The sequence below is a fragment of the Natrix helvetica genome (assembly GCF_964273705.1).
Source record: "Natrix helvetica genome assembly, chromosome: 1".
NCBI classification, from domain to species: Eukaryota; Metazoa; Chordata; class Lepidosauria; order Squamata; family Natricidae; genus Natrix; species Natrix helvetica.
In genome coordinates, this window is record NC_138548.1 from 216,788,384 (window position 1) to 216,815,535 (window position 27,152).

Genomic DNA, 27,152 nt, shown 5'->3' on the forward strand with positions numbered 1-27,152 from the left:
CAATGATGATATCAAGCTAGAGATGCAATCCATCCCTTAAAAAAACCCCCAAAAACTAACAAGCCAAAAACAAAACTGGAAAGGTTAAGCGGAAAATACTGCTCCACGTTTTGATCTTCCTTTCATTCACGCCTCTTGAAGAAGAAAAAAAAAGCCAGCGTTTTTTCTCCCACTTCTATTTTCCGCCAAGCCTTCACATCTCTACATATTGCATAGATTTACCCTAGAACAACCCTTGATCAACACTACGACCTTTGTTAACCCTGTTACTCTTCCCACCTGCCAGGCAGGCAATCTAAGGAAGGATTTCCATGGGATGGCACATGAACTGCAAGATATCAATTTCAACTTTTGTTTTTGTATATATATATGTGTGTGTGTGTGTGTGTGTGTGTGTTGTATTTGTGCTGATAAATAAATAAAGGGAGACTAGTATAGATCCATTTCAAGCTATTTAGCTCTCATCAGCTAGCCATACCCTTACTGGGATTTGAACCTGGGCTGTATTACATATTAGGCAGGAGTCTTAGCCACTAAGCCACAGGCTCTCCTCCTTATCAGCTGAGCCAGGGAAATAGGTATGTATTTGTGTTACATATTTGGGCATACCAGGGGTTGTAACACAAATACATACATACATACATACATACATACATACATACATACATAAATACATACTTACATACATACATACACACACACACACATACATACACACACATAGACACACACACAGACACACACACATTACATTAATCCCAAAATTGATTTCAGATTTTTAAAAAATCTTTAACTGTTTTTTTGAATCTCTGGTTCAAACTTTACCTAACTGGCATTATGGCAGCTAGGTTGGTGTTGCAATTGCACTACAGGCAGACATTTCTCCAATCTGTGGGTCCTTTGGACCTCTTTTTCACCTTTTGCACAGGCCCTACATGGAAGGGATTTAAATCTCTGAGAAGAGAACCCGGTGTCTTTCCACCAAGCCAGCTTCTTCCTTCCAAGATGCTAGGGACCTGGGGACATTTACATCCTTTCCGAAGAAACATGACTCCTGAAAGGAAGAAAAAGACACGACCTGCATTTGTACAGAGTAGATGCCACCCACCGGTGTAGAAACTGCTGAATGGCTGGGTGTGCTGGGCAAAGATTTGCAGGATGCAAGCAGCTGCTGTTGCTTCTTCATGTTCACAATCTTCTGGGCAACTGGAATAGGAAGGCAGAGACGGGTAGGGAAGTCAGATGGTGGCTGAGGCTTTCCAACTGCCCCATCCAAGAGCAACGGAGAGACCTGTCATAAGAGAACTGAGATTCTATCCAACCCATAATTGTTCCCCCCCTTAAGGACCAGGTCACAAAATGAACAGATTTTTGATTCTCCACCCACTCACTCTGTGAACCCATCCAGCAATTATCACTTCAATGTGTTGTCATCTTGTACTAGAGGGAAGTATGTGAGAACATAGTCGTATGCGTGGGACAGATCATATGTGTCTTCCTGTGAAAAGTCCCTGATGGGAAGATAATGATCAGGTTAAAATAAAACACAGTGTGATTAGCCTCCCTCACATAGACACATTCTGAAGATGTTCTTCCCTCCAATCCTAGGGGATACTATACATATGCAACTCCCATATCCTTTACAACAGGAGTCCTCAACCCCCAGTCTATGGACCGGCACCAGGTCGCTGCATGCCAGAAACTGGGCCGTGCCAATCAAGTGAAGCCCCGTCCCTGCGGAATGAAGGCAGCACGCAAAACCATGCTCCCTCTGGTCCACGGAAAAATCTTTCTCCATGGAACCGGTCCCCGGTGCCCAAAAAGTTGGAGGCCTCTGTGCTATAGGACCAAACTGATTGTTCTTGCACTTTATAGACATTTTGAAACCGAAAAAAACACCCCGGAAACAGCAGAACAGTCATTACAGGAATGAAACCTTACGCAGGTCAGTAACTTATCCCCACAGGGTCTTATCTCTGTAACTCTCAGTGTGAAGCCCCCGTGTGTCCAATATTAGCAGTTTGCCTCAATATTTTACGACACGAGCATTTCTTCTGAAAATGTTGAACTCCTCCACAAACCTCCTCTTTGCCTTTGTTTGTTGAAAGTGATAGGTTTCAGGGGGCTGATAGAGTGCAAACTCAACACAAGAAGGGAAGGAGCAGCTCTAGGTCAGGTTCACTATCAAAGTCTAGTTGTATCATGTGTATTGAACTTTTCCCATGCTTAGAATGGTAAGAAGCAACTCCTCGGAAACAACAAAATAAGCATACTCTTTTGCGGAGGGGTGGGGGTGAGTGAGGGGGGAAAGTGACATCAGAAACGGATGGCACAAATTTAAACACTGGTAGAAAAGCGTGCAAGTACCCTGTTTCAGGGGTGGGTTCTGACTGCTGCTACTGCTGGTTTGCTCAGGGACACGCTGAGTGTGCGTGCTTGATGCAAGCTATGCGTGCATGCGCAGTACTAAAAAAAATGCGCAGAAACAGAAAACAAGGTGCCGCCGCCTATGGCACTGCTGATAGAACCAGTTCGGGGGTGTGGCAGGCCAAGTTCCTACCTACTCAGCTAAACCGGTCCGAACCAGTAAGAACCAACCTCTGTCCTGTTTCCCTGAAAATAAGACCTCCCTGGATAATAAGCCCAATTGGGCTTTTGAGCACATGCGCTCAAATAAGCCCTCCCCACAAAATGAGCCCTCTCTGAAAATATTGCAATACGTCAGCAGCCATGAGGTGACCACACTCGCTGCCTCCTGTGTCACTGCGTTAATTGTTTGCTAGCTGAACTGAAGAGTTACTGCGCAGGTCATAGGCAGATCATAGGTCTTATCAGCAATGATTTACTGCGCATGCTTCTTAACACGTTTCATAATACATCACACATTCCAGAGACTTCTTCCCTTTTGATCTTTGTTCGTCTGCCAAGTAGGTGGATGATAATTGCTCTTGCCACAATGTAACAATTAGATAGATTTGTTTATTTTCTTATTTTTGTATTAAAGCTTGTTTTTAATTAGAACATGTTCTCGGATTTTTATTTTTGCTTCTTCTGAAGATATGCTGTTTGGAAAGCCATCGATTCTAGACCTCGTTAGCTCAGGGTGAAATTTTTCCCCTGACATCCTGCACCCCAAAAATAATAAGACCTCCTCCAAAATAAGGCCAAGTGCTTATTTCGAGGGTCAGAAGAAAATAAAACCCTCTCTTATTTTCGGAGAAACACGGTACTATTGAGTGTGCTAATATGATTTATCACTTCTGCAGCAGACAATAAGAACCTATCATATATAAAGTAAAATATCAAAAATACATTCCCCTTGCCATACTACTTGCAGACTTTATATGTTGGGAAGAATGTTTGTTTTCATGCACACACACATTTCATGCATGACATACAACCTGGCCTCCCTCTCTTCTACCTACTCAGGATACATTCTAGGTAGATATTCACCTTCACTGAAGACCCGATCAACGTTCAGTCCATAGGTGGCACAGGTTTCATAGTAGAGGCAACGCCGCATTTCTGTACATAAAGCCCGGGCTCGGGAATCTTCAATCACACGTGGATTGCTGGCACTGATTTTGTCTGAATGGAAAAAATAATAATAATAATAATCCCCCCTCTGTGTTTCAGGTGGAAAGAAACGCGGAATAATCCACAGAGGTTTCTTCAAACGATCTTGCAGAGGGTGCGATCAAAATTATTTCTCTGCTTTATTAACAGTTTATTGACTTTATTCAAACAAAACATATTCTTGCATTAATTCTCATTCTGTAAGCTTTTAAAATACGTGCAGCGAAGGCTACCCTAAAACCAGAAAGAAAGGGCAGTATACATTTCCTTTGCATGAATGAGACACCTATTTTATCTGCTGGCCCATCCCTGCTGTGAGTTTTCCAAGTATTCCGCTGTGCTATTGTTCTACTGCTCTCCGCTTCCCTCTTGGTTCCGGAACTCAACTGTGTCTCCTTACTCCAGTCCAGCTCTTGTCAGCAGCACTTTGGCACAGGTGGACGTGTGACCTAGAGATAATAAACCTGTTTGGACTTAATTTTGCTTCTACGCAGTCTGCCTTGAAGGATCATACTGGCTTCTTTGGAAGGGATCCAAGTCAAAGCCTTTACAAGGCATTACCAAACCCACTTCAGTGTCTGGAAAATACTAGGGCACTGGGTCATTGTTAAGTAGCTGCAGATGTCCTGAATGCTATATGGAATTCCTAGATCAAAGTGAGGTCTCTAATCCCACTACAGAGCAGTCAGGGATCTACATACAGTATGCTATTATTGCACTAATATTCAGGAAATGGAAGTAGATCGCTTCTTTTTATGAGGGGATTGTAGAGCAATCACCTAATAGAACCTCACAAACTACACAAGGATTTCCAGTGATCTAATACGCTTTGCGGTACGTAGCAATCCATAATTAGCACAAGTGGAAACGATCGTATAATTTAAGAATATATATGAACATATCTGAGAGCACAGAATTTCAGTTAGTTGAGTCTTTTTAAATACAACTGTCAATCAAGTAGTTGAGAAAAGATATTTAAATAACGCTGGAGAGCAGCTTCATCATTCTGGGGGACCCTGGCAGAAGACGATCTGTGCCTCTCCAGGAAAGAGTGAATGATGCCAATTGTGAACAAGCTATGCAAACAGAGCACTGCAAAAGTGCTTTACTCTAATGACTCATTCAGTGAAACTCAGCTACACATCCAGTTCATTATGTGAGTGAAGGATGCCTTCATTTTCTATGCTAATATTGCCCAATCTCTTGCCCTATCTTTTTACTTTATTTTTTTATATTTTAATTATAATAAATATATTATAAAATATATTGTTTGTATGTATATATATATATATGTGTGTGTGTATGCAAATTACAAATTTATATTGATACAATTTATAACATTTATAAATGCTATAAACACACACACATATATAATTTTATAAAATGTTATAAAATGTATCTATAAATGTATAATTTACATTTACATATATATCTATATCTATATCTATATCTATATCTATATCTATATCTATATCTATCTATCTATCTATCTATCTATATATATATATATATATATATATAATCTATCTATCATCTATCTATAATCTATCTATCTATCTATCTATCATCTATCTATCATCTATCTATCTATCTATCTATCTATCATCTATCTATCATTTATCTATCTATCTATCTATCTATCATCTATCTATCTATCTATCATCTATCTATCATCTATCTATCTATCTATCTATCAATCATCTATCTATCATCTATCTATCTATCTATCTATCTATCTATCTATCATCTATCTATCTATCTATCTATCTATCTATCTATCTATCTATCTATCATCTATCTATCTATCTATCTATCTATCTATCATCTATCTATCATCTATCTATCTATCTATCTATCTATCTATCTATCTATCTATCTATCTATCTATCTATCTATCTATCTATCTATCGGAAAAGACTCGAATACAACAAGACCAGCATACCTACACCCATGAAAATCTACGAAAACAAATTATATATATATATATATGTGTGTGTGTGTGTGTGTGTGTGTGTGTGTGTGTGTACATATTCATACATATACATACCAACATACATATATTTAATTATAATGAATATCTTATTATGTATATTTATTTATATAAATAATTTGCATTAATTCCAGGTAGTATCTGGGATCCATTTTCACTGCTCTTCACGCAGATCAGAAGTCCATAGCTGTTCCATAAAGGTATGTGCTGAATAGATGGAAAAACCATCCACTCTTTTTGGAACCCAAACCATCAGTAAAGAGCCAAAGGGAGAACAATTGACTTAGTAATGAATAAAGGCCAAGGCCAAGGCCAAGGCCAAGGCCACAGAAACTCTTTACCTAGAGATTTGACTCTGTTTCATTTAAACAACTCTCGGTAGCCCTTAGGACTCTGCTATGCTGCCTTCACTTCAACATCTTCTGAAACCCTTAGAGTGCACTTCCTGAAGGCGCCCTCTCCCCCCACTCACCCTGAGTGCCCACCAGGGCAAGAGCCATGTCGGAAACAGCACGGTAGTTGGTGAGGAGCCCGTAGAACTGAGTCAGCTCTTGGAAACTGGCCTCGTTCTCCAGACTGAAGACAAAAATGACGGCATCTGCCCAATTGGCGAACTGTAAGGGGAAAGAAAAGCAAGGGGGAAAGATCAGTACCAGGCAGTTCCCTTTAGACTGCCTTTATTCCACACTCAGAATAGGTCTGGGACTGGGAGAATGAGACTGGCTCCAAACTCTGCCCAAACAGAGAGATTATTAAAGATTTGAGAACTTTACATCAAGCCAAGCATTCATTTATTTTAACTCTGCCTTTATTATTATTTTTATAAACAACTGAAGGCAGTGAACATACCTACTACTCCTTCCTCTTCCTATTTTCCCCATAACAACAACCCTGTCAGGTGATTCGAACTAAGAGAGAATGACTAACTCAAAGTCTCCCAGCTATCTTACTCTCCCAGTCACCTTAGTCCCGCTCTAAGGCAGGACTAGAACTCACAGTTGCCTGTTTTCTAGCCTAGTGCCTTAACCACTAGGAGCAAACTGGCTATTTCTTCTGTTTCTGAAACTTTTATCTCTTGATTCCCACAATTAGTGCTGCATGGAGTTAAATCACACTGATTATTTATATACCAGTGATGGTGAACCATTTCGGCACCGAATGCCCAAACCAGAAAGCACGGGCATGTGTGTGCACTGGAGTGCTGGAAACATGAAGACCAGCTGGCATGCCTACTTTGGGGGCATTTTTAGGCCATTTTCGGGCTGTTTTTCGGCCCGTTTTCAGCCCGGTTTTTTTGGCTGCTTTCAGGCTGTTTTTAGGGCCATTTTTCGACAGCCTGAAAAACGGCCTGAAAATGGCCCAAAAAACAGCCTGAAAAAGGCTTGAAGAACGGCCTCCAGAAGAGCAGCTGGCGACAGCACGCGTGCCCACAGAGAGGGCTCTGCGTGCCACCTCTGGAACATGTGCCATGCGTTCGCCATCATGGTTTTATACTGACATGCTTGTTTATCCATAAGCTGGAGAGGAGATGTCCAATTTTAAATCAAAAGGGAGTGTGTGTGGTAAGAAGTTTGAGACCTTTCTTTTTTCTTTCCTCCTTACGTGCAGTTGCCCAAGACACTGTGCTCCTAGCCAGGCTGATTAATAAGAGTTGGGGTGATAAATGAGCTCCCCTCACCCACACCCTCCTTTGGAAAGAAAACCAGACACACTTCTACCATCTTTTCTTTTTACATGAATGAGCCAGACAGCTGAATGGTAGACATGGCTGCTCCCATCAAGTTTGATGGGGTCCACAGAATTTCTCTTGAAACGGGAAGAGCTTGTTTTCAATGCAAGCTAAACATGGGGTGGCCTTTTCATTAGAACTGCCAGGATTTCAAGTGGGCTCTAATTTCCAGATTCTTCCATCTATGAATAATTTGAGCCTTTCCCAGACTATCGTAAGCAAGCTGAGAAAAAGAACAGCTGCCTGAAAGACACAGGCAGACAGTTACTGGGCTCATCTGTAGGGTGGAGGAGTGAATGTACATGTCCTCCTGCACCAGACACTTCAGCCCATGGCCCCCAACACCTCCAGATTATCCCAACAAAATGCTTTGTTTGGCAAAGAGAAGATAAGCTATGATGTCGACCAGAGTTTTCCAAAGTGTGTGTTTCACAGACCTAGGATTCTGCAAGCAATTGATGGGCTTCCATGAAAGGTCACATGTGGAGATCTATAAATCATTCCACAATTTTTCCTCTTTTTGAAGGAGGGGAAATTCAAACGAGTCTGCATATATCTAGAGGTCTCCATGCATGCAGAGTGGAGATATCTCCAAAGAAATTAATTTAGGGCAGCAGTAAACAAACTTCAGATGTTTCAGATTCCAATGTCTATCAACCTCAGCCACTATGGCTAATGGCAAAGTATTGTGAGGCTTGTAGTCCAAAACATCTGGAAGGTACCAGGAAATTTGTTTCTGGTTAAGGCAAACTGTGTGGCATACAGAATGCTATCTTCTTTAGACCTCGCTATATCCCAGCACTGATGGCCTAAGGTTGCTTCTTCATTCTCTAAGAATAGCACTGGTCCTGAATAGAAATTGTGAGTGGTCACTTCACAGACACCTTTTCAGATTCAGGTTCCATTACCTACCCTAGAAGATGTAATGATTTTGTGAGATGTTTAGCCATTGTAATTATTTGGAATTAATTCTAATCTAAGAATTCAGGGAGGTTGTGGTTTCATTCTAAGACTTGAAAGATTCTGTGGTGCCCATAGCACTGCACTGTGACTTCCAGATTATGGTAATTAAATGCAGGTAGTCCTCGACTTACGAACAAAATGAAGTCCAAAATTTATCTCGTTAAGCAAGACCATTGTTAAGTGAATCACATCCATTTTACAGCACTTTTTTTGCCATTAAGTGAAACACTGCAGTTGTTAAGTGATTATTGAGGGACACATGACATGGATTTAGTAATTTGTTAAGTAACACAATTATTTTGTCTATTAATTTGACTTATTTTCTATGTTTAGGCTCATTACAAAATTGGAATGTAGGAAAACCTTTATCCTATGGTTGTATGGATTGATAAGATACCTTTTAACTTTCCTAAACTGAAAACTGAATTTACAGAAGGATGGCTGGATACTATCTTCTGGTAAGAAGACATTTCTAAGTGTCAATTGATATCTGATTATCTTAATTCAAACAAGCTTTGTGGTTGATTTACTGTGCAAAGTGGGGGTTACTCTTATCTTGTCCAAACTTTCATTTTTCTTTGTTGTATTAATTATATAAAGGAATGTAGGATGGGGCTCAAGGTTCTTTCTCCTTTTTCATAGAGAGATCCCACTTTATCAGGGTACCCCAATGAACTGCTTTTAAATGATCTTCCAGCTCGGTTGCTTATTGGGAAGTTAAACTGAGGCAGAATCTAAGGCCAGATTTATAGTTAAGTGAATCTGGCTTCCCCCACTGCCTTTGCCAAATGGCCAAATTTTGATCACGTGACCACAGGGATGCTGTAACGGTCGTAAATGTGAAAACCTGTCAGTCATTCCCCCCCCCCCGCCATTGTAACTTTGAATGGTCACTAAATGAATGGTTGTAAGTCAAGGACTACCTGTATTTCATTCAAATTTGCAAGTGAAATGTGTATCATAAGTACGACTGAAAATTCCTTTTATAAAAAAAATTATAAAAACTTTACATGGTATTCGTTTGTTTTTTTAAACGATAACTGCTGGAATGGGGGAATATTTTTTTAAAGGTGAGGACAGATATCAATCTATTTCTGTGACCTTTCTGCATGCAACAGTTTTCCCTCCATGACAACTTGGCTTGAAAAGAGCCTTCCCCTTACACAGGGGATGATAGCTTAGGCGCCGTGAGAGACAGTACATGGGGAAGATTGTGTTAACTACCAGCCAGCTAAAGGACCACATTTGCTTCAGAAATAGCTCATGGGGCGACCCAGGGCTAAGTATGCAAATTCTAGCCTGGCCAGCATAGCTGTACATTTCAAAACTAAATCTATTTCCTATCTTCAGAATTACAGTCCCTCGGTCCCTGGATGAGGGGAAACATTACTACAGAAAAACAAGCTTGTTCCATAAATCATGTCCTCCTGGCATTTAAAGCAGGATCAACTATAATTGTTCACATATAGCTAAAGTGCTCTAGGTCTCGGCCTACTGCAAGATTTGGGCCTACGAGGGAGTTGTACCTTAGCATCTGGTGGCCCAGCTTCCTCTCGAATCAGCAAAAGATGGCTCTGCCCATCCACTACGACCTCTTTCTTGAATTGGCCCCCTGAAAAATAGAAGGCAAAATATTTATGCGTGAATCGATTTATAAGATTTATATCAACTCTTTCCTTGCATATAGCTCCCTCCCCAATCCCACTCTCTCTGCCCCCCTGCCCCCAAACAGGAAAGGGTGGGCTGATATAAATTATCCCAAGTCAACCTCTCTGAGCGATTATGGCAGAGGGTGAAAAGGAAGTTGTCTGTCCCCCTTTTTATTCTTTCCAACCTAATGAAATATTTGGAGGAAACCATGTAAAGAGATTCAGAACTCTATGTGCCTGCTTGCCTGCCAGCAGAAATACTCTCCCCAAAAGAACAGAATGGAACCAAACCTGAACAAAGGGGAAAAGTCAGCAAAAGAAAGATTAAGTTAAAAATTGGGCCAGAATCAGGCAAAGGATGTGAAGGGGGGGAAAAAATTAAAAATCCCCGGGAGCATCTATCTCTATGGAACTATTCCAAGCCCTCCTCCCTCCCAGTCATGTGACTGAGAGTTCTACCGCTATTAAGTAAGTGGGAAAGATTCCAGAAGTCCTGCAGGCTTTCTATAATTTTTCACATTACATATCTAAATACAATAAATTGTTTTTTCTCCATTCACACACCCCTTCTGTCCCCTTTGGGCTTTCCAGTGTTTCAGCTTTGTGAGGAAACGAAAAACCCCAAAGGGCCGAATGAAGGCATGGCCACAGAGAAGATGCTTCAGTTTGGGGAGGGAGGCAGCTCACCTTCTGCAGGTTCGAGGCCCAAGTAGGATCCGGTCAAGTAGCGGTGAACCAGGGCTGATTTGCCACTCTTGATGGTCCCAAGGACGCCCTGTGGAGGTTGAAGAGCACAAGTCATTTCAGGGTGAAACTCATCGTCCTTGGCTTTCTGGAGCAGTTAAGACAGCATTTCCCCCCCTCAACTTTGATGCTCTCCATTGACTCATTGGAGGACAACTTCTATCCAATTGCTAACCAATGTGGGTAGGGCCTCTAAGCTATATGCTGGCTGGGAGCGACAGGAGCTGCGGTCTGTCATTCCAATGGGTGGTGTGAGGTGAAAGCAAGATGCTTTAGGATCTGTTGTCCTCACTACCCAGGTACTTTACTCTTCACCCCCAAATAATGGTTCATCACCAAGTCTGCGATTCTCAAGAGTGATAACTCCCCTTCTGATAGGATCCCCTGAAGAGGAGATGCATTTAAAAAAAAAAATTCTGGTCAGTATTGTTGTTAGATTCGATATTTTTAATTCTGCCTTTATTGTTTTTATAAATAACTCAAGGTGGTGAACATATCTCATACTCCTTCCTCTTCCTGTTTTCCCCACAACAACCACCTTTTGAGCTGAGGTAAGTGCAGACAGAGTGATTGGCACAAACTTACCCAGCCAGCATTTACGTTAAGGCAGGATTAAAACTCAAACGTTTTCTGGTTTCTATCTTGGTGCCTAAACCAGTAGATCAGGGGTGTCCAAACTTGGGAACTTTAAGACTTGTGGACTTCAACTCCCAGAATTCCCCAGCCAGCCATGCTGGCTAGGGAATTCTGGGAGTTGAAGTCCACAAGTCTTAAAGTTCTCAAGTTTGGACACCCATGCACTAGATCAAACTGGCTGTTATTTGTTATTGATATTCACAGTATTCCCATTACCAAAATGCATTGTAAAGCGTATTTTAATAAGCTGTGGGAGCCAAGGATATTTGTGGAAAACTGTTGGAAGTCTATGTTTCAATCCTCACGTGAATCTAGGATTGAATCAGTTTGTAATCAAATCTGGAAAGATCCTATTCTTCAATCCTTTGCTTTTTAATAAGCAGCAGCCCAGGGAACAGAAAGGTCTAACGATGAAGCAATGCTTGCTACTCATTCATCTGCCCACCCATTCCATCACTCTTTCCCGAGGTCAAACCACCTCCAAAAGCACTATTATGTATCAATTACTTGAGACTTAATTATAGGTAGTCCTCAATTTACGACCACAATGGAGCTCAAATTTTCCATTGCTAAGCAAGACAGTTAATTAAGTGAGTGATTTTACGACCTTCCTTGTCACAGTTGTTAAGTGAATCACTGCGGTTGTTAAGTTAGTAATAGGGTTGTTAAGTGAATCTGGCTTCCCCATTAACTTTGCTTGTCAGAAGTTCACAAAAGGTGATCACATGACCCTGGGATATTGCAACCATCATAAATACATGCCAGTTGCCAAGCATCCAAATTTTCATCATGTGACCATGGGGAGGCTGCAAGTCATGTGAAAAACAGTCGAAGGTCACTTTTTTCAGTGCTGCTATGTATAACTTTGAACAGTCACTAAACGAATGGTATAAGCTGAGGACAACTTGTATTAACATCAGTATTAGGACAGCATTTATGTAATATTAGAGAATATTCATGGTAGACAGATAGATGATAACGATAGAGACAAAGTTGGATACATAATCGAGAGATGTGTCACTTCCTTAGCCAATTTTGGAGAATCTGTAGCTCACTAGATGCTTGTTGAAATACAACTCCCAGCAGTCCTCACTATTGCTCTTGTTGGCTAGGTCTTCTGGAAGTTGTAGGTCAACTTCTAAAAGAGTCACGTAGTCCTATCTCTGAATTAACTCCATCAAATTGACTGGTCATTTACAAAAGCCTCAGAGGACAGATTCTTGTCCTGAAGAGCTGCAATTTAAGGAATAAACATGTGGCGCCATGAGTCAGATAAAACCTAGAAACAAAGGGGAACAAACTTACCAAGCGTAGCTCAGGTATAGAGCGGCTAAGTGTCCATTCTTGGCTATTTGCCACAGCCTCTAAAAGGAAAAAAAGAAAGGAAGAAAAAGATTAATAATAAATAGTTAAGTATAATTCTACAGTTCCTGCAACAGCTGTGTGAGGCATCTGTGGCTGTTCCCACACTGCAGGTAGAAGAAGCTTCAAGCAAATAGTCAGCACTCACACAGCAAGATCCCAATCACCGTAAAACACAATTTTAATTTGAACTATGTTGGCTCGCAGTTCAGACTTGGGACACTACGTTCCCATCAACACCCACCCAACGAGACAAGCCATTCCCTCTTGATCTCCACACAGAGTGAAATAACATCTTTACGAGATCCTCATTTTCAGCCCCCTTAGCAGACAGGAAATTCAGGACCAAATACTTGATTGTGGGCTCAGTGCGATGGCAGGAATGCTAAAGAGAAACACAGCAATGGGGTCCTTCTCCTCATGTCCCATCAGCTGCTCTGCAAGCACAACTCACTCAAACCTTCAGCTCTCCCACGCACAACAGTCGTTTCTTTGTGCTACTTTCACCCGACCAGGAAGAACAGGAAGGGCAGCTGCGACTGGGTGCGCAACCCCCTTCCAGTGTTTTTGGGACAAGTGTCAGAGAAAAAGGATGCACTCAACAGGGCATAAAGTGTCCTCTCAAGAAGAGGTTTGAGTGGCAGGGGATGCACAAAGTGAAACTACAGGCAGGTGTTTGTGTTGATACCTTGGAAAAGCTGCTGAGAAACAAGTCTGAGCGATTACTTCATTGTTGGTGGCCAAGGTTTAGCTTTACCCAATTTCTAAAGCATTCAGTTACTTGGGGGGTGGAAGGAAAGATCTTTGCCAATACTGACAGAGATGGTATGAGGAGATATAAAGAGGCCATAGATATATAAGCAAATCAAAGAGAAATGTTGCCATACATAGAAGGGGGAACAAACCAGATAAATGTCTAAAATTAACTAGATCTTAGCACTACATTTATGTCCCTTAAATTGTTAAATCTTGAAGAGGAAGTCTCTGAGCATACATAAACCTTTTCCTCACTAAAACAAATCTGCAGAAGTATTGCAAGTCAGACAAAGTGGGCTTCCAAACAGAATTTTCTTCTTCCAATATCACTCTTCTTGGATATTAGTAACAGAATGAAGGGAAAAAAGCATGCAGACATTGGTCTGCCTATCAGCACCGAACATGTAGATTTATGTTTTCTCGTCTGTCAAGGTAAGCAATTTGATTCAGATAATTCAGACGTCAAATTCTATTAGCCATAGCCAATGGGGCTAATTGTAAAAGATGTAGAAATGATAGCGTTTAGAACATCTGGAGGGCAGCAGACTTTATAGATTTAAAATACATGAACCAATGAGCAAAATATCCATCATGTAACCATGGATGCTTGTGTGCATCCATGCTCTTTTCCAGACTCATAGAAACATCTGTGTAACATGGCTCTGCTATTTGCATATTCATGTAAGATGCCCAGCAATGGAAGTAGTAGACCAGCCTCACCCTGCCACCTGCAGAGTTCTCTGTATGCAAAATACACTTTGAAGAGTCTACTGCAGCCACTGAGGTCATTGAAGTTCACTTCCCAGCCATTTTTGAAACCAATTATCATTCTTGCCATCATTCTGTCAGTTGTAGTTATGTGCACTCTGGGCTAAGTGGTCATTTGTATTTATTTTCAGACCGTGCTGTCCTTATTTCTAAACATTAATGTGTCAAGGTTTTGAGCATGCTTGGAATCGAGAAGACCACTTGAAATGCCTGAAAAATAAGCATACGGGACAGTATATTAATGATTGAACTGTGGTGGCGCAGTGGTTAGAATGCAGTACTGCAGGCTAATTCTGCTGACTGCCAGCTGCCAGCAGTTCGACAGTTTGATTCTGACCGCTCAAGATTGACTCAGCCTTCCCTCCTTCCGAAGCTGGTAAAATGAGGATCCAGATTGTTGTTGGGGACAATAGGCTGACTCTGTAAACTGCTTAGAGAGGGCTGTAAAGCACTGAGAAGCGGTATATAAGTCTAAAGGCTATTGCTATTGTGTTGGAGAAATGAGAACAGCAGAACCGGACTGTGATTCATGTTTGTCCAAGGGTGCTATGTGAATTCTCATGAGAATGTACTGAATGCCTAAATTACAAAAGGAAACGGTAAGATTGGCACTAAATTGACTTGCAATCATATCCATCCTAAAAATTAACTTCAATATGAGACCTGAATCAGGAGAAGTTGAAAGCAAGCCTGACCAGAAAGAAGGTGAACTGTCAAGCAAAGGAAATCTCTTACTATAAACCCAAATACATCGACCATATATCCAATACTTTCCAAATTTCTGAGGTAACATGGTGGATTTGGATTAAGGCCAAGACAAGTATGAGTTCACTGAATGGCTTGAATCAAACTGAAACCTTATTCCAGCCCTGTCCTCTTTATACAAAATATTGCTTCTAACGAGTTATTTCTGCCATTAAAATGGTTGGCTATTGTCTGTGGTCTCCTGTGAAGAAGGGTTTGGTTACTGTTACATTGGACATGTGAAAGTTTGTGAGGGACCTACACTGACAAACCAACAACCTTAAAACCAGGATTAGGGGGGGGGAGGGGGCGTGGGAAGTTGCTATGATAATAGAAATGACTACAAACCAGCACACATTCAAAACATTACGGCTTGTAGGGAATATTAGTACAATTTGTAATATATGAACCGATTCTTCCCCTTTAAAACAAAGTATGTCCTTACATACTGGAGTGGAAAAAATAGTGAAAGCTTTCTTCTCCTTCGGTTTCCCTATATTTGAATCCTGGTTTTAAGGTTCTCTGACAGAACTGCTCTTACCTTGTGCATCTGAGCATCAAGGTAAATGCAGACGGCCATACACAAAAACACAGCTAAAGCCTTTTCTTGCTCTCCCTGTGTGTTAACTTGAAACTGTTGCTTAGCAACAGCTCCCTGCATATCACCAAGGTAACCAAAGAGAAAAGGGGACAAGGAGTGCAGACCCTGCTAGTCTTTTGCTACAGAACCCCAAAGGGCATCACTTACTACTTATTCAGAAGCAATGTAACCCCCTGCAAATCTGACCTATCTCCTTGACACCCACTGGCAGGTCAAGTGTCCCTTTTCAAAACCAATAACAGCAACAAAAGTGCCTTTTTCCTTTTACTACCTTATTGACCCACCAAATTATTTGGGGGGGGGGGCAGTAAAGGGAAAGCCCAATTAGGTTGTGTACCTTGTTGATCTTGGCTGATCTAGAAAGCCAAGCAGGGTTGACTCTGGTTAGTACCTGGATGGAGCCATCCAGGGCTGTGAGCTAAAGTTAGAAGTCAAAACAACACCCTGAAATAAGGCAATGGCAAACTGCTTCCATGTTTACCAAGGACACTGCATCTATGTAGTTCAGCAAGAGTCAAGCTTGACTCCAAGGTGACTCAACTTTGAAAAAGGATATGACGGAATGTAATTCTGCACCCAAGTTGAAGGCTCTCGCTTCTTCTGAATATAACATACATCCACACCAGGGGTGGGTTGCTGCTGGTCTTACTACTGGTTCGCAACCTGCATGCATGCCAGATGCATGCTGCACGTGTGCACACTGTTCAGTGTAAATTGTTCTTTGTGCATACTCAGAACAACTTACAGTGAACTGCACACATGCAGTCACTAAAAAAACAAAATGGTGGCGCCCAGCATCGGCAAGGGAACTGGTTCAGGGGTGTGGCAGACCTGGGTTGCTGCCAGTTCTGCGATCCAGGCCTGAATTCCACTACCAGTTCAATCGTACCGGGCTGAACCGGTAGCAACCCACCTCTGATCTACACCCTTCCTTAATGCAATTTTCCTACACTTGATGATCTGTAGATTATGGATTTGTACTTTCATTATTCCTAGCCATCAGTACCATTGATCTTATTGGCTACAGTTTATGAGAGCCTAATACCTCTGGGAGCCCACAAGTTTGGAGAAAAGTGAATGTATACAGGCACCGACTGACAATTAAGCTTACTTTTGATCGTAATTGTTTATCTGGTGACAGCCGTACACTACCATTTTTTGACTGGTAAAGATTTCAGCTCTACCACCCACGTTGCTTTTCCTCTGAAAGCAAACAGTGCCACTTGGTAATCCCAATTTTAATCCCTTGATAGTCTTCCATTTTTAATGTTGCTTCATTTTGTTAAAATGTTTTCTCATTGAAAGTTTTACCAAGAACCAACACAAACTAATAAAAAGTAAAAGCAGCAAAGAAAGAAAAGGAAAAACTGCAGAAAGAAAGAGTAAAAAGTAACAGGAAAAAAGCTTCCAATTTCCTTTGCAGCAAATACAAGTGCAATTACAAAATTATCTCTTACTCTATGATTACAAAAGAGAACTCACTCTATTATCCAGATTTTTTCTAACCCATCCAACCCAAAAATCATATGTGCATTCCCCCCTCCTCCTGTTTTATGTTAAAAATCTATAAGGGCTTTCCAGTCAGCCATAAATGTAATTATTGTTCCCCCCCTCTAATCAAAGAGGTTAATTTAGGGTGGAGAGCCAGACGTCACGACGACACAACGTGCAGTCTCGAAAGTCCGAGACCGCCATTGATTATTTTACCTGCTGCACGATCCATATGGACCTAAACCTTCTCGAAGAGATGGTGACAGAGAGACAAATCCTTGCTGGTCTCAGGGACACCGCAGTCCCTGATCGACCCAAGGGAAGTTCTCCAAGCCGGCGGTAAACGGACAGCCCCCAGGCTGACAAAGTCTGAGACGGTTGCGGAAGAAGGCAGTGAAAGTGAGTCCAGCTGGTGAGATTTTTTCTTTGAGAATGATTGCCCAAATAATTTTTTAAAAATTAGTTTATTAAGATAAATTAGTCCTTTAAGCAAAAGAATAAAGCAGCGAAATTTATCTTTATTGGACTGCCTTAGAAAGTTTTTTTTTCTCTTTTTCTATGTAACAACGTTTTGTGGATTGAAGTGATTGGAACGCTTCCTGTTTCTCCTCTTAAGTGAATGAATTGATTTTTTCTCCTATTCTTTGCTACTTTATTTTTTGGTTGATTTAAAACTTTTTTTACTTTAATAATCCTTCCTCTTACTGTCTATTAAATTTTATTAAAGACATTTAGAGACATTTAAGTCTGATACAAATAAGAGAAAGTTGAATCTGCCATTCGGAAGCCAGAACTTGGTTTTTTTTGAAATAATGTATCATTTGCTCTATTTTCTTGGATTCTATTGACATTGTAACTAGAGGGTTTGCAGCTTATCTGTAGAGACTGATAACGTCTCAAGGACATGGACTGTTCCCTTGCAGGTGTCTTTGTGGAATATTTCGGACAAGGGAAGGGAAGGAAAAGAAAAGATAGAACCCTCACTTTTTTGAAAAAATTAAAAGAATCTTATGTTTAAGCAAATCTAAAACAAAAATATTTTTATACATAAAAGAGACATTGAAGGCGAGAGTGGCAGTGGGTTTAAAACTTTTTCTTCTCTTCTGGGGAATATGTATTTATATACAGATGAAGAAAACCTAAGTTACAAGGATTTTTGGGATGGAATTTTAAATATATTGGACGGATTTGAGAGATTTGATAAGAAGTTGGATAGACTGTTGTTTGGCACAATAAAAGATGAAGGGACTGGAGCTTCAAAAATTAAAGAAGAGAGTGAAGACATAGAAGATAAAGATAAGATAACAGATGAACCTAATAATGGAGCACCTATGAGTGAAAGTGGAAAGAAGGGAACATGGAAAAATGAACCTGATTATTATTATACACTTGATGATCTGGAGCTCTACCCCTCCTGTCAAGATATGGATTTGATGATGGAATTAAGAAGAGAAACAGTTTTATAAAGACATCTGATAATCAAAGATATGTTAATTTTAATACCAGTTCAAGGGCAACGAGACTATATGAGAGATCTTGCAAGCAAAAAAGTGCGGAGAGAAGTTTTAAAAAACTTTATAAAGAAGTTCATAAGAGAATTGACACAACAACTGGCTAAAGAGATAAGATTGTTTTCTTACTGGAAAGACACAGGTTGATAATGAAGGTTGATAATCCAAAATTTAGCTAACCTTTGGTGATTAATAAGTAGGATTTTGTAGACACTTTTAGAATGTTTTCTTTAAAATGTTTATTTGTTAATTAATAACTCATTATGATGATAATAATGAAATAATAATCTGAATTAGTAAAAACAACTTGGATATAAATTGTAAATCGAGACCTGGGAAAAAGATTTATCAATTTTACTAATACATTTTTGCTTAGATCTTGTTATAAACATTTAATTTCTCTTGGGTACTTATAAACTTTACTAACAAACTTTTGTTTAGATTTTATTATAAAGATGTAATTTTTCTTGGGTTGGAGGAGAGGAGATGTGATATAAACGGTTAAAAATTTTTTTTCTTCTTTCTTTAGATAACTACAATAATAATAAGGAAATGTTAATGGATAACGTTTAATGATATTTATGCTATAAAAGGGTAATTATTGGAAGTTAATAGGAATAGCTAAAGAATGCCAGTAGATGGTTGTGTCTTTAAATACAAATGATTCCAGCACGTTTAAATAATTATAGCTAAATGAGAATGATGGTACATTGATGGCAAAATACAAAAAAAAAAAATCGATTTAAAATGTAAATCAAAAAATATGAAGGAGGTATAAAGAATGATTGTGATAGTAATGAACGAAATTTATTTGTAACCAATCGACATGCTTTCTACAAGATGTAATGAAGGATGATTCTTTTTTTGTTTTTGTTTAATTAAAATAATAAAAAAATGTTTCCAAAAAAAGAGAGATTAATTTAGGCATTTCCACATGTTCCATCATCTTTTTAACCAGTAAATTTCATTTGCATAATTCTTATTTGGTTTAAATACTTTAAAGTACCCTCCTCCTGCATTAAATACATTTCATCTTACTATACAAAAAATTACCACTCAGCCTGAATATAGTTATTCTGTTGATGGGGCCGAGAGATGGATGAGAAATTGTGATTGAAGCTCCTGGTAGCAACATTAAGTATGGGTATAACGAAAGCATCATCCACTGTCACAGCTGCCCTAAAGTCCATACATAATTCTCTTACAAAGGAAAGGTCCTACTCAAACATGGGTCTCTCTTTGGAGTGACTGCCAGGGGCTGACATTGTTCTCTCAGATTATGAGGTAAGTGAAGAACAGGCAGGGTGGACAGGGAGGCTGGCAGCTTTCTCCATCCAACACTCCCCTCAAAGTTGCAATAGTCTCTCTTCTGGGGATGCCATGTCAAAACCTGAACTCAAATGTGCAAAAAGATAGGCTGTGATGGGGACAACTCACATGTCCACCCTCCTCCTCTCTTACACCCTCTGTTTCTTCCTTTTTTGGCTGTGAAAGGAATATTGCTCAGTAGGCTTGTGCAAAGCTGGAACGCTGTTTATAATTTTAGATCACCATGACAATAAATTTCTATGCAAACACATGCTTAGCTCCCTGTATTTTCCAATCCAGGACACCTCAAATGGCATTTCCACTAGTATGAACAGGAATAATTAAATGGAAGGGAAGCTAGTGGATTATCTAGATATCTGTGCCCTAACTGCGCAACCAGGTAAGCTCCCATTCCTGCCTGAGCTCCTGCCCACCTAGCAGTTCGAAAGCATGAAAATTTGAATAGATTGCTCTGTGGGAAAGTAACAACGTTCCATGCACCTTTGGTGTATAGCGGGGGTGTCAAACTGGATTTCTTTGAGGGCCGGATCAGCATTGTAGTTCTCCTTTGCGGGCCAGGGGGGGCAGTGGGGGGAAGAAGGGATGGACACTGCCGACCAAAACGGGCCATGTGGGGGCCCTCACTCGGCCCATTTTCACTGGCAGAGGCACCGCGAGCCGGTTCTTTGATATTTCCAGGCTGGCCCCGTGGGCTGGATTTTAGCACCCCATTGACCAGATCTGGCCCACAGACCTTCAGTTTGACACCCCTAGTCTATAGCCATACTGGACACATGACCATGGAAAATGTCTTTAGACATCTCTGGCTCCCTCGACTAAGAGACGGAGATGAGCAACCGCACCTTATAGTCAGACACAACTGGACAGGGAGACCCTTACCTTTAACCTTTGTAGGGTTCAGTTCTTCTCTGTGCAAGGATACAGCTCTACTCTTTCATTTATATGGAGAACCAAGGGCTACGACTCATATCAGGACACAGTCCAAAGTTCGTTTCTGGTTAACTCTTTGGAGAGCCTTGTTCCCATTTTCCTTCCAGGTTTTGAGAAACCCACAGGGGTTTCAAAAACCTTTTAGAGCAAGGGTGTCCAACCTTGGCAACTTTAAGACTTGTGGACTTCAACTCCCAGAATTCCCCAGCCAGCCATGCTTCTTTACCTCTCTTAGTGCTGATTAGAGAAATCCTACACGATTTCTTTTCAAATGAACCAATATTATATTGACACTGCAAAGCAAAGCACTACCTACTTGCCTCTTATTTAACTGCAGTAATGATTGGAGATCCCACAAAGGCCCCACTGGGTTGGGAAAGAGTATTGGGGGGCGGGTGAGATTGTTCATCTTCTGGTAAATGTACAGGTAATCCTCAATTCATTTAGTGGCCATTCGAAGTTATAATGGCATTGAAAAAAGTGACATATGACTCTTTTTCACATTTATGACTGTTGCAGTGTTCCCATGGTCACATGATCAATATTCTGATGCTTGGCAATTGGCTCATATTGATGACAGATGCAGTGCCCTGGGGTCATACACTCATCTTTTGGGACCTTCTGACAAGGAAAGTCAATGGGGAATCAGACTCAACAAACAGCTGCGTTATTATAGTTTATAGTTTATTTAATTTATAGACCGCCCCCTCTCCCCGTAGGGACTCGGGGCGGTGTACAGACCATTCATAATCAAAACAACAGAAAATAACATAAGACATAGAGCAGAAACAACACACACACACTGTCTGTATATAAAACCCCAAAACCAATTTAGATAATTAAAAAACAATTTTAAAACCCGTTTAAAACCCCAAATTAATTAACTTAACAGTAGCAGTGATTCACTTAACAACTGTGGCAAGAAAGGTTATAAAATGGAGCAAAACTAACTTAACAACTGTCTTGTTTAGCAACATAAAGTTTGGGCTCCATTATAGTCATAAGTCAGGGACTACCTGTATTGTTGTAACCATGGTGATTATGTTCAGAAGAGACAATTTTCTCATCACAGGCACTTGGGGAGTATGCTCAATACATGCTCTCTAAATTCCAATGAATTTGTCTACATCATTTCACTCAAGTAATGCTCACAAAAAATAAGTCTGTAATCCAGGGGTGGGCTTCAAAAATTTTAGCAAAGGCTTCTCTGCCCGGTTGATGAGTAGGCGTGGCCATAGTGCCAGGGCCTAGTTGGCCTCCTGCACCACGGGGGGGAGGGCGTTTTTGCCTTCCCCAAGTTCTGGAGGGTTTCCTCGAGCTCCAGGAGGGCGAAAACTGCCTCCCCTGGGTCCGGAAGCCCTCCAGTGGCCAGAAACGGGGCCATTACCGCCATTTGGAACTTCTGGGAGGCCTGTTTTTAACACTCCCAGCACCTCCGTGTGGGCCCTGTACTTACCTGGCATCTCAAACGGGCTGCGTGGAGACTCCTGGGAGGGGATGGACGGGATGGGTGGGGCCAGCCAGGGATGGGATTTGTGGGTTCACCAAACTGGTCAGATCCTTAACTAGAGGATCGCCCGAACCCCTTGCAAACCCGCAGCAACCCACCCTTGCTGGAATGAGCCTTCTCCCTGCCATAGTGTCGGAACCATATTGTTGGTTCTATGTAGCGAAATCCATCAAGGATTTGAGGTTTAGACCTGGAGGCAAACCCAGTGAAAAGCACCAGAAGACCCACCAATACTGATATCACAAAGCTGTGCAGGAGATAAGTGGAAGAAGGAAGATCAAAAATGTCCCTGCCAGATGGTCATCAGGGAAATCCAAGCCACCTGCTTATTCCTCTGAATGAGAGGGGTGGAAAATTGCCAATAAGCCCATTTTAGATAGGAGAAGGCCTAGTTAGTATTTAGCAACTGAGAAGAATATTTGTATGTGTAATAGGCTCACATCCTAACTGCCGAAGATATGCCTACTTCAAGTTGTTCTGAGGTTAGACTTAGTGAACAAAAATGCTTATTTTGTATTTTGGCATCAGGATATCAGCGGAGACAGGGAACTATCCCCAAATGAATGCAAAATCATCAGTAAAGCCACAAAAGCGGAGCTGCTTAACTGCTTTGACAAGGCTTGTCTGAAATAGCTTCTTACGGTACTGCCTTTTCAGTGAATTTTAAAAAGGGCAGAAAACAGGGCGGCATTGGCTCTTTCAATCAGTCTTATATTTACCCTGACTGTACCCAAAACTGTTTTCATGTACAGATACCCGCTCTCTTTGCATATGCATCTTTTGGCCTTAGAATTCCTCTTGGGCCTGATTTTCATTGACAAATATCCTCTGGTGCGAAAGCAGTAGAAATACCCCAAGACTTTACGCTCTCTGAGGTGTAATCTCCAAATGACACTCCCAGACGTGGGGAAAGTGCCAACTGTTCAGAGATAATTGGCAATTGCAACTCATTAATGCATCCCCACAGGACTGGAGACGGGGATTAATACTGTCAGACTGATGTTGAGAGACCCATATTTAGAGAGCGTTCTTTCTCTTTCCTCCCATTTTCTAATCACCCACCCTCCAAGCAAGTGAAGAGCAAGGGGCAGCACCAGCTGTCTCCCTCCAAATTATGGATTAGGCCCAGAGGAACCAGACAAGCAAGTGAGCAATTCAGATCCAACACTGTTGGTATGACTGAGAGAAGGTGTAAGCAGGAGTGGGCTGCTGGGGATTTGCAGGGGTTCGGGAGAACCTCTAGCTAAGATTCTGTGCAATTTGGAGACCCCCCCCCAATTCTACTTCTGGCTGGCCCCGCCCACCCCGCCCCTCCCAGGAGTCCCCACGCAGCCTATTTTGGATGCAGGTAAGTGCAGGGTGTGCGGGGAGGGCAAAAAATGGGTCTACCGGAAGGCGTGAGAAAAGCCTCCAGGGCCTGGGGAGGGCAAAAACGCCCCCCCCCCATGGTGCAGGAGGCTGACTAGGCCACGCCCACCATGGCCATGCCCACCCAGCAACTGGGCAGAGAACCTCTTGTTAAAATTTTTGAAGCCCACCCCTGGATGTAAGGTGTTATGCAGGAAAATTTCCTTTTGCAAAGCGGAAACCCGAAAATGAGGCCTGCTGCCTCAAAATCCTGCCAATCAAGGCAAACAACATAATCTTGCCTTACAGCAGGACTATTAGATCTGTGCTGCAGAAATATAGGCACTCACTAAATGGCAGCAACGCACTGCTATAAAACTCAAATTCTGGGCATCTGGCAGTCATCCATAGTTTTGCAGCTCAGTTTTGGCAGCTCGGCTTCAGGGCTGGGTTGGTACCAGTTTGGTGGGGATGTAGCACTTCTATCTCTGCTTACCCTTTGGGGAAATCTCATGCTAGGGCTTTTTTTTTTTTTAATCGAGAAAAACAAATCAACTACCACTGAGCCATTTGATACACGATGGCCTTGATTTAAGCTGCCAGTTTAGTGCCCCCCCACAATTTGTTAATTACACACTTTAAACCAACAGGCAGGCATCTAAACAAAGGAATGAAAGAGGACCCTTTTGTGGTGGGGGAAATCTCGAGAACAAGCCTGAAACAATTTCAAATCAGTGGTCATATGAATCTCACTAATAAAACCACCACAGGTGAACTATGCAGGTCTTCAATCTATTGCCATTAGGGGACTAATTATCCTCTTATTTACTCTTGAGTTCCTACTAGCCAATAGGAATGAAGTAGCTAGTTTCTAGTCCATCTTTCCCAGATTAGTGGCAGTTCCCGTACATTAAACAGCTTAAACAGAGCTATAAAAGATACTGAATCATCAAAGTCTTGGCAATACGTGTATGAATGGAAGAAGATGGCTGCCTAGTCAACCACTTGGTAGCTTTGCCTGCAGTGCATAGCATGTCACAACCTTTCAGTGCAGTCAGCCCCATGTTATCAAGAAAGCAATAGGTTATGATTGCTACATTTTACATCAGCAGATTCAACAAGTCAATAATTAAAACATCAAGAAATATTTTATCTGTTGTGAAAATCAAGTTCCAAGGTCAGTCTACACTCAAATTGTAGCATGATGTGTGATATAAGGCAATTCCATTTCCAAAACTTCCTTCAATAATCCTTAGTCCAAATTTGCTGTGAAATAGCGTCACTGACAAAGTAATGCATTATTTATTATTTATTCACCGCTCAGTTTATATACAATGCTTTGCTTTTATTTTATTTTTTTGCTTAAAAAAACCCAGTTAATTACCATTTTAAAATGAAGATTAGACCCAAAGGAGATTAGTGTTTTTAAGATCTTTTCTTCTGAGTTCTTTACTTACTAAAAGGTCCACTTATCCTCTTGCTTTTAATTAAATCTGTAGTCTTCAACTCATGGCACGTCTGCTTAGTCTTGGATTGCAACCTCTAGCATTCTCAGGAAGCTTTCTCAATGACGGAGGATGTTGGGAGTTATAGTTCAATAACATCTGGAGTGCTATAACTTACTTAACCCTGTGTGTCTCATCTATTTTGGCTTAATGTGCAGTATGAATCCAACCCCCACATCAACAGCCCCAAATCTCCAGAACCCATGCTGAAAATATCAACTCCGTTTGTTTATTTGTTTAACAATTTGGGCAACCTGCCAAAATCTACAGATTCTGGAGGCCAAAGTATTTTTTAAAAAAAAACCAATTCTATTTGTAAACCCAATATGGCTATCAATTCTGGTTAAAAGCAAGGTGGAGTTGGATTGTTTCAACGGCTTTGAGAAATGCCAAAAGAGAAGAAGCTGCATAGGCCAGTATAGAATATACTATTCATGTCGCCCGGATATTTATTTATAGGGGGAAAATGTCCAGACCAAACATAATTTCTAATGTTGGATTTTCCCCCTTACCACAGGGAGCCCCCTTGTGGAGTACTGTGAAGCTGTTACCATGGCAACTCCACTGCCCTGTACAGTAGAAGCCAGCACAGCAGTATGCCACAACAGGCTGTATCTTAACAGAACACACACACTAAGGGGTGTTAGGGGTGTCTTACCCCACAGTATTTTCTCCAGAGACTAAGTCATCTGTGTACCAATTGCTCAAGGAGTTCCACACTTATGCTGGAACATACAAGACACACAGCTGTATGTGTGTGTGTGTGTGTATGTGTGTGTGTGTGTGTATATATATATATATATATATATATATATATATATATATATATACATACATACATACATACATACATACATACATACATACATACATATAAATGTGTGTGTGTGTGTGTTGTATTTGTGCTGATAAATAAATAAAAAGGCAACATTAAAAATAAAAATATGGTTTTCTGCCTGGATGGTCCTCTGTAATGAGCCGAAGGACAGAAAGGGGGAGTAGTGAGCTCCCTCCCATATTTGGGCATACCAGGGGTTGTAACACAAATACATATACATATACATATACATATACATATACATACATACATACATACATACATATGTGTGTGTGTTGTATTTGTGCCGATAGGCATCTTGATCCATCTAGCATGGGAGTCAAACTCGATCATGTCATGTGACGTATCGCAACGCTTTTGCCTTTGCGGAAGCTGTGGTGGCGTGGCTTGCGTGTGAAGCATGGGTCACCAGTTTGACAGGCCTGCTTTAAAGCAAGCCAGGAAATAACTACCACAAAGATTATAGGAATTCTATTTTACCGTTTTACTGTATACACAAATGTTTTTGGTTACTGAATTAGAATTTAGTAGCACACAACTAGTTTCTAAATAACCCTGTTTCAATGTCTCAACTTTGCACTGGAAAGTCTTTCTGCCTAAATCTCAGTGGGTAAATTATGACTGAATACCAAAGGCCAATATATATTTATATAGGAATTTTAGGTAGTGTATAGGGCCGTGATAGCGAACCTATGGCACACGTGCCACAGGTGGCACACGGAGCTATTTGTCAGACCACGCAAGGCATTGACCTGTCAGCTGGCCAGCACGCATGCGCTGACTTCAGCCTTCTTTTGAGGCTATTTTTAGCCCTCCAGAAGCCTCCGGAGTGCAAAAAAACGGCCCTTTGGGCAAACTGGACGTTCAGGAATGGACTTCCGGTTTGCTCATAGGACCGGTTTTAGCCCTCTGGGGCCTTCAGAGGCCTTCAGGAGGCTTCCCTGAAGGCTCCAGAGGACAAAAAACGACCTTATGAGCAAACTGGAAGTGATTTCCAGTTTGTCCATAGGGCCTTTTTCTGATCTCTGGAGCATTCAGGAGCCTTCAGGAGGCTTCCCTGAAGGCTCCGGAGGACAAAAAACTTCTGGTTTGCTCATAGGGTCATTTTTTGCCCTCTGGAGCCTTCAGGAAAGCCTCCCGAAGGCCCCTGAAGGCTCCATAGGGCTAAAATCG

General features: G+C 41.2%; 1 protein-coding gene across 3 annotated transcripts in view; it reads right to left on the reverse strand.

Moving 5' to 3' along the window:
• The window catches only part of AGAP2 (ArfGAP with GTPase domain, ankyrin repeat and PH domain 2), a 191,445-nt gene that overhangs the window by 28,725 nt on the left and 135,568 nt on the right, over positions 1-27,152 (reverse strand). For all 3 annotated transcript variants that reach the window (XM_081937625.1, XM_081937624.1, XM_081937623.1), the window contains exons 2-7: positions 12,593-12,651; positions 10,595-10,682; positions 9,785-9,870; positions 6,039-6,180; positions 3,454-3,588; positions 1,109-1,206 (exon numbers count right to left, since the gene is read on the reverse strand). In XM_081937625.1, coding sequence (XP_081793751.1) covers positions 1,109-1,206; positions 3,454-3,588; positions 6,039-6,180; positions 9,785-9,870; positions 10,595-10,682; positions 12,593-12,651 — 608 coding nt within the window. The remainder of the gene's footprint in view (positions 1-1,108; positions 1,207-3,453; positions 3,589-6,038; positions 6,181-9,784; positions 9,871-10,594; positions 10,683-12,592; positions 12,652-27,152) is intronic.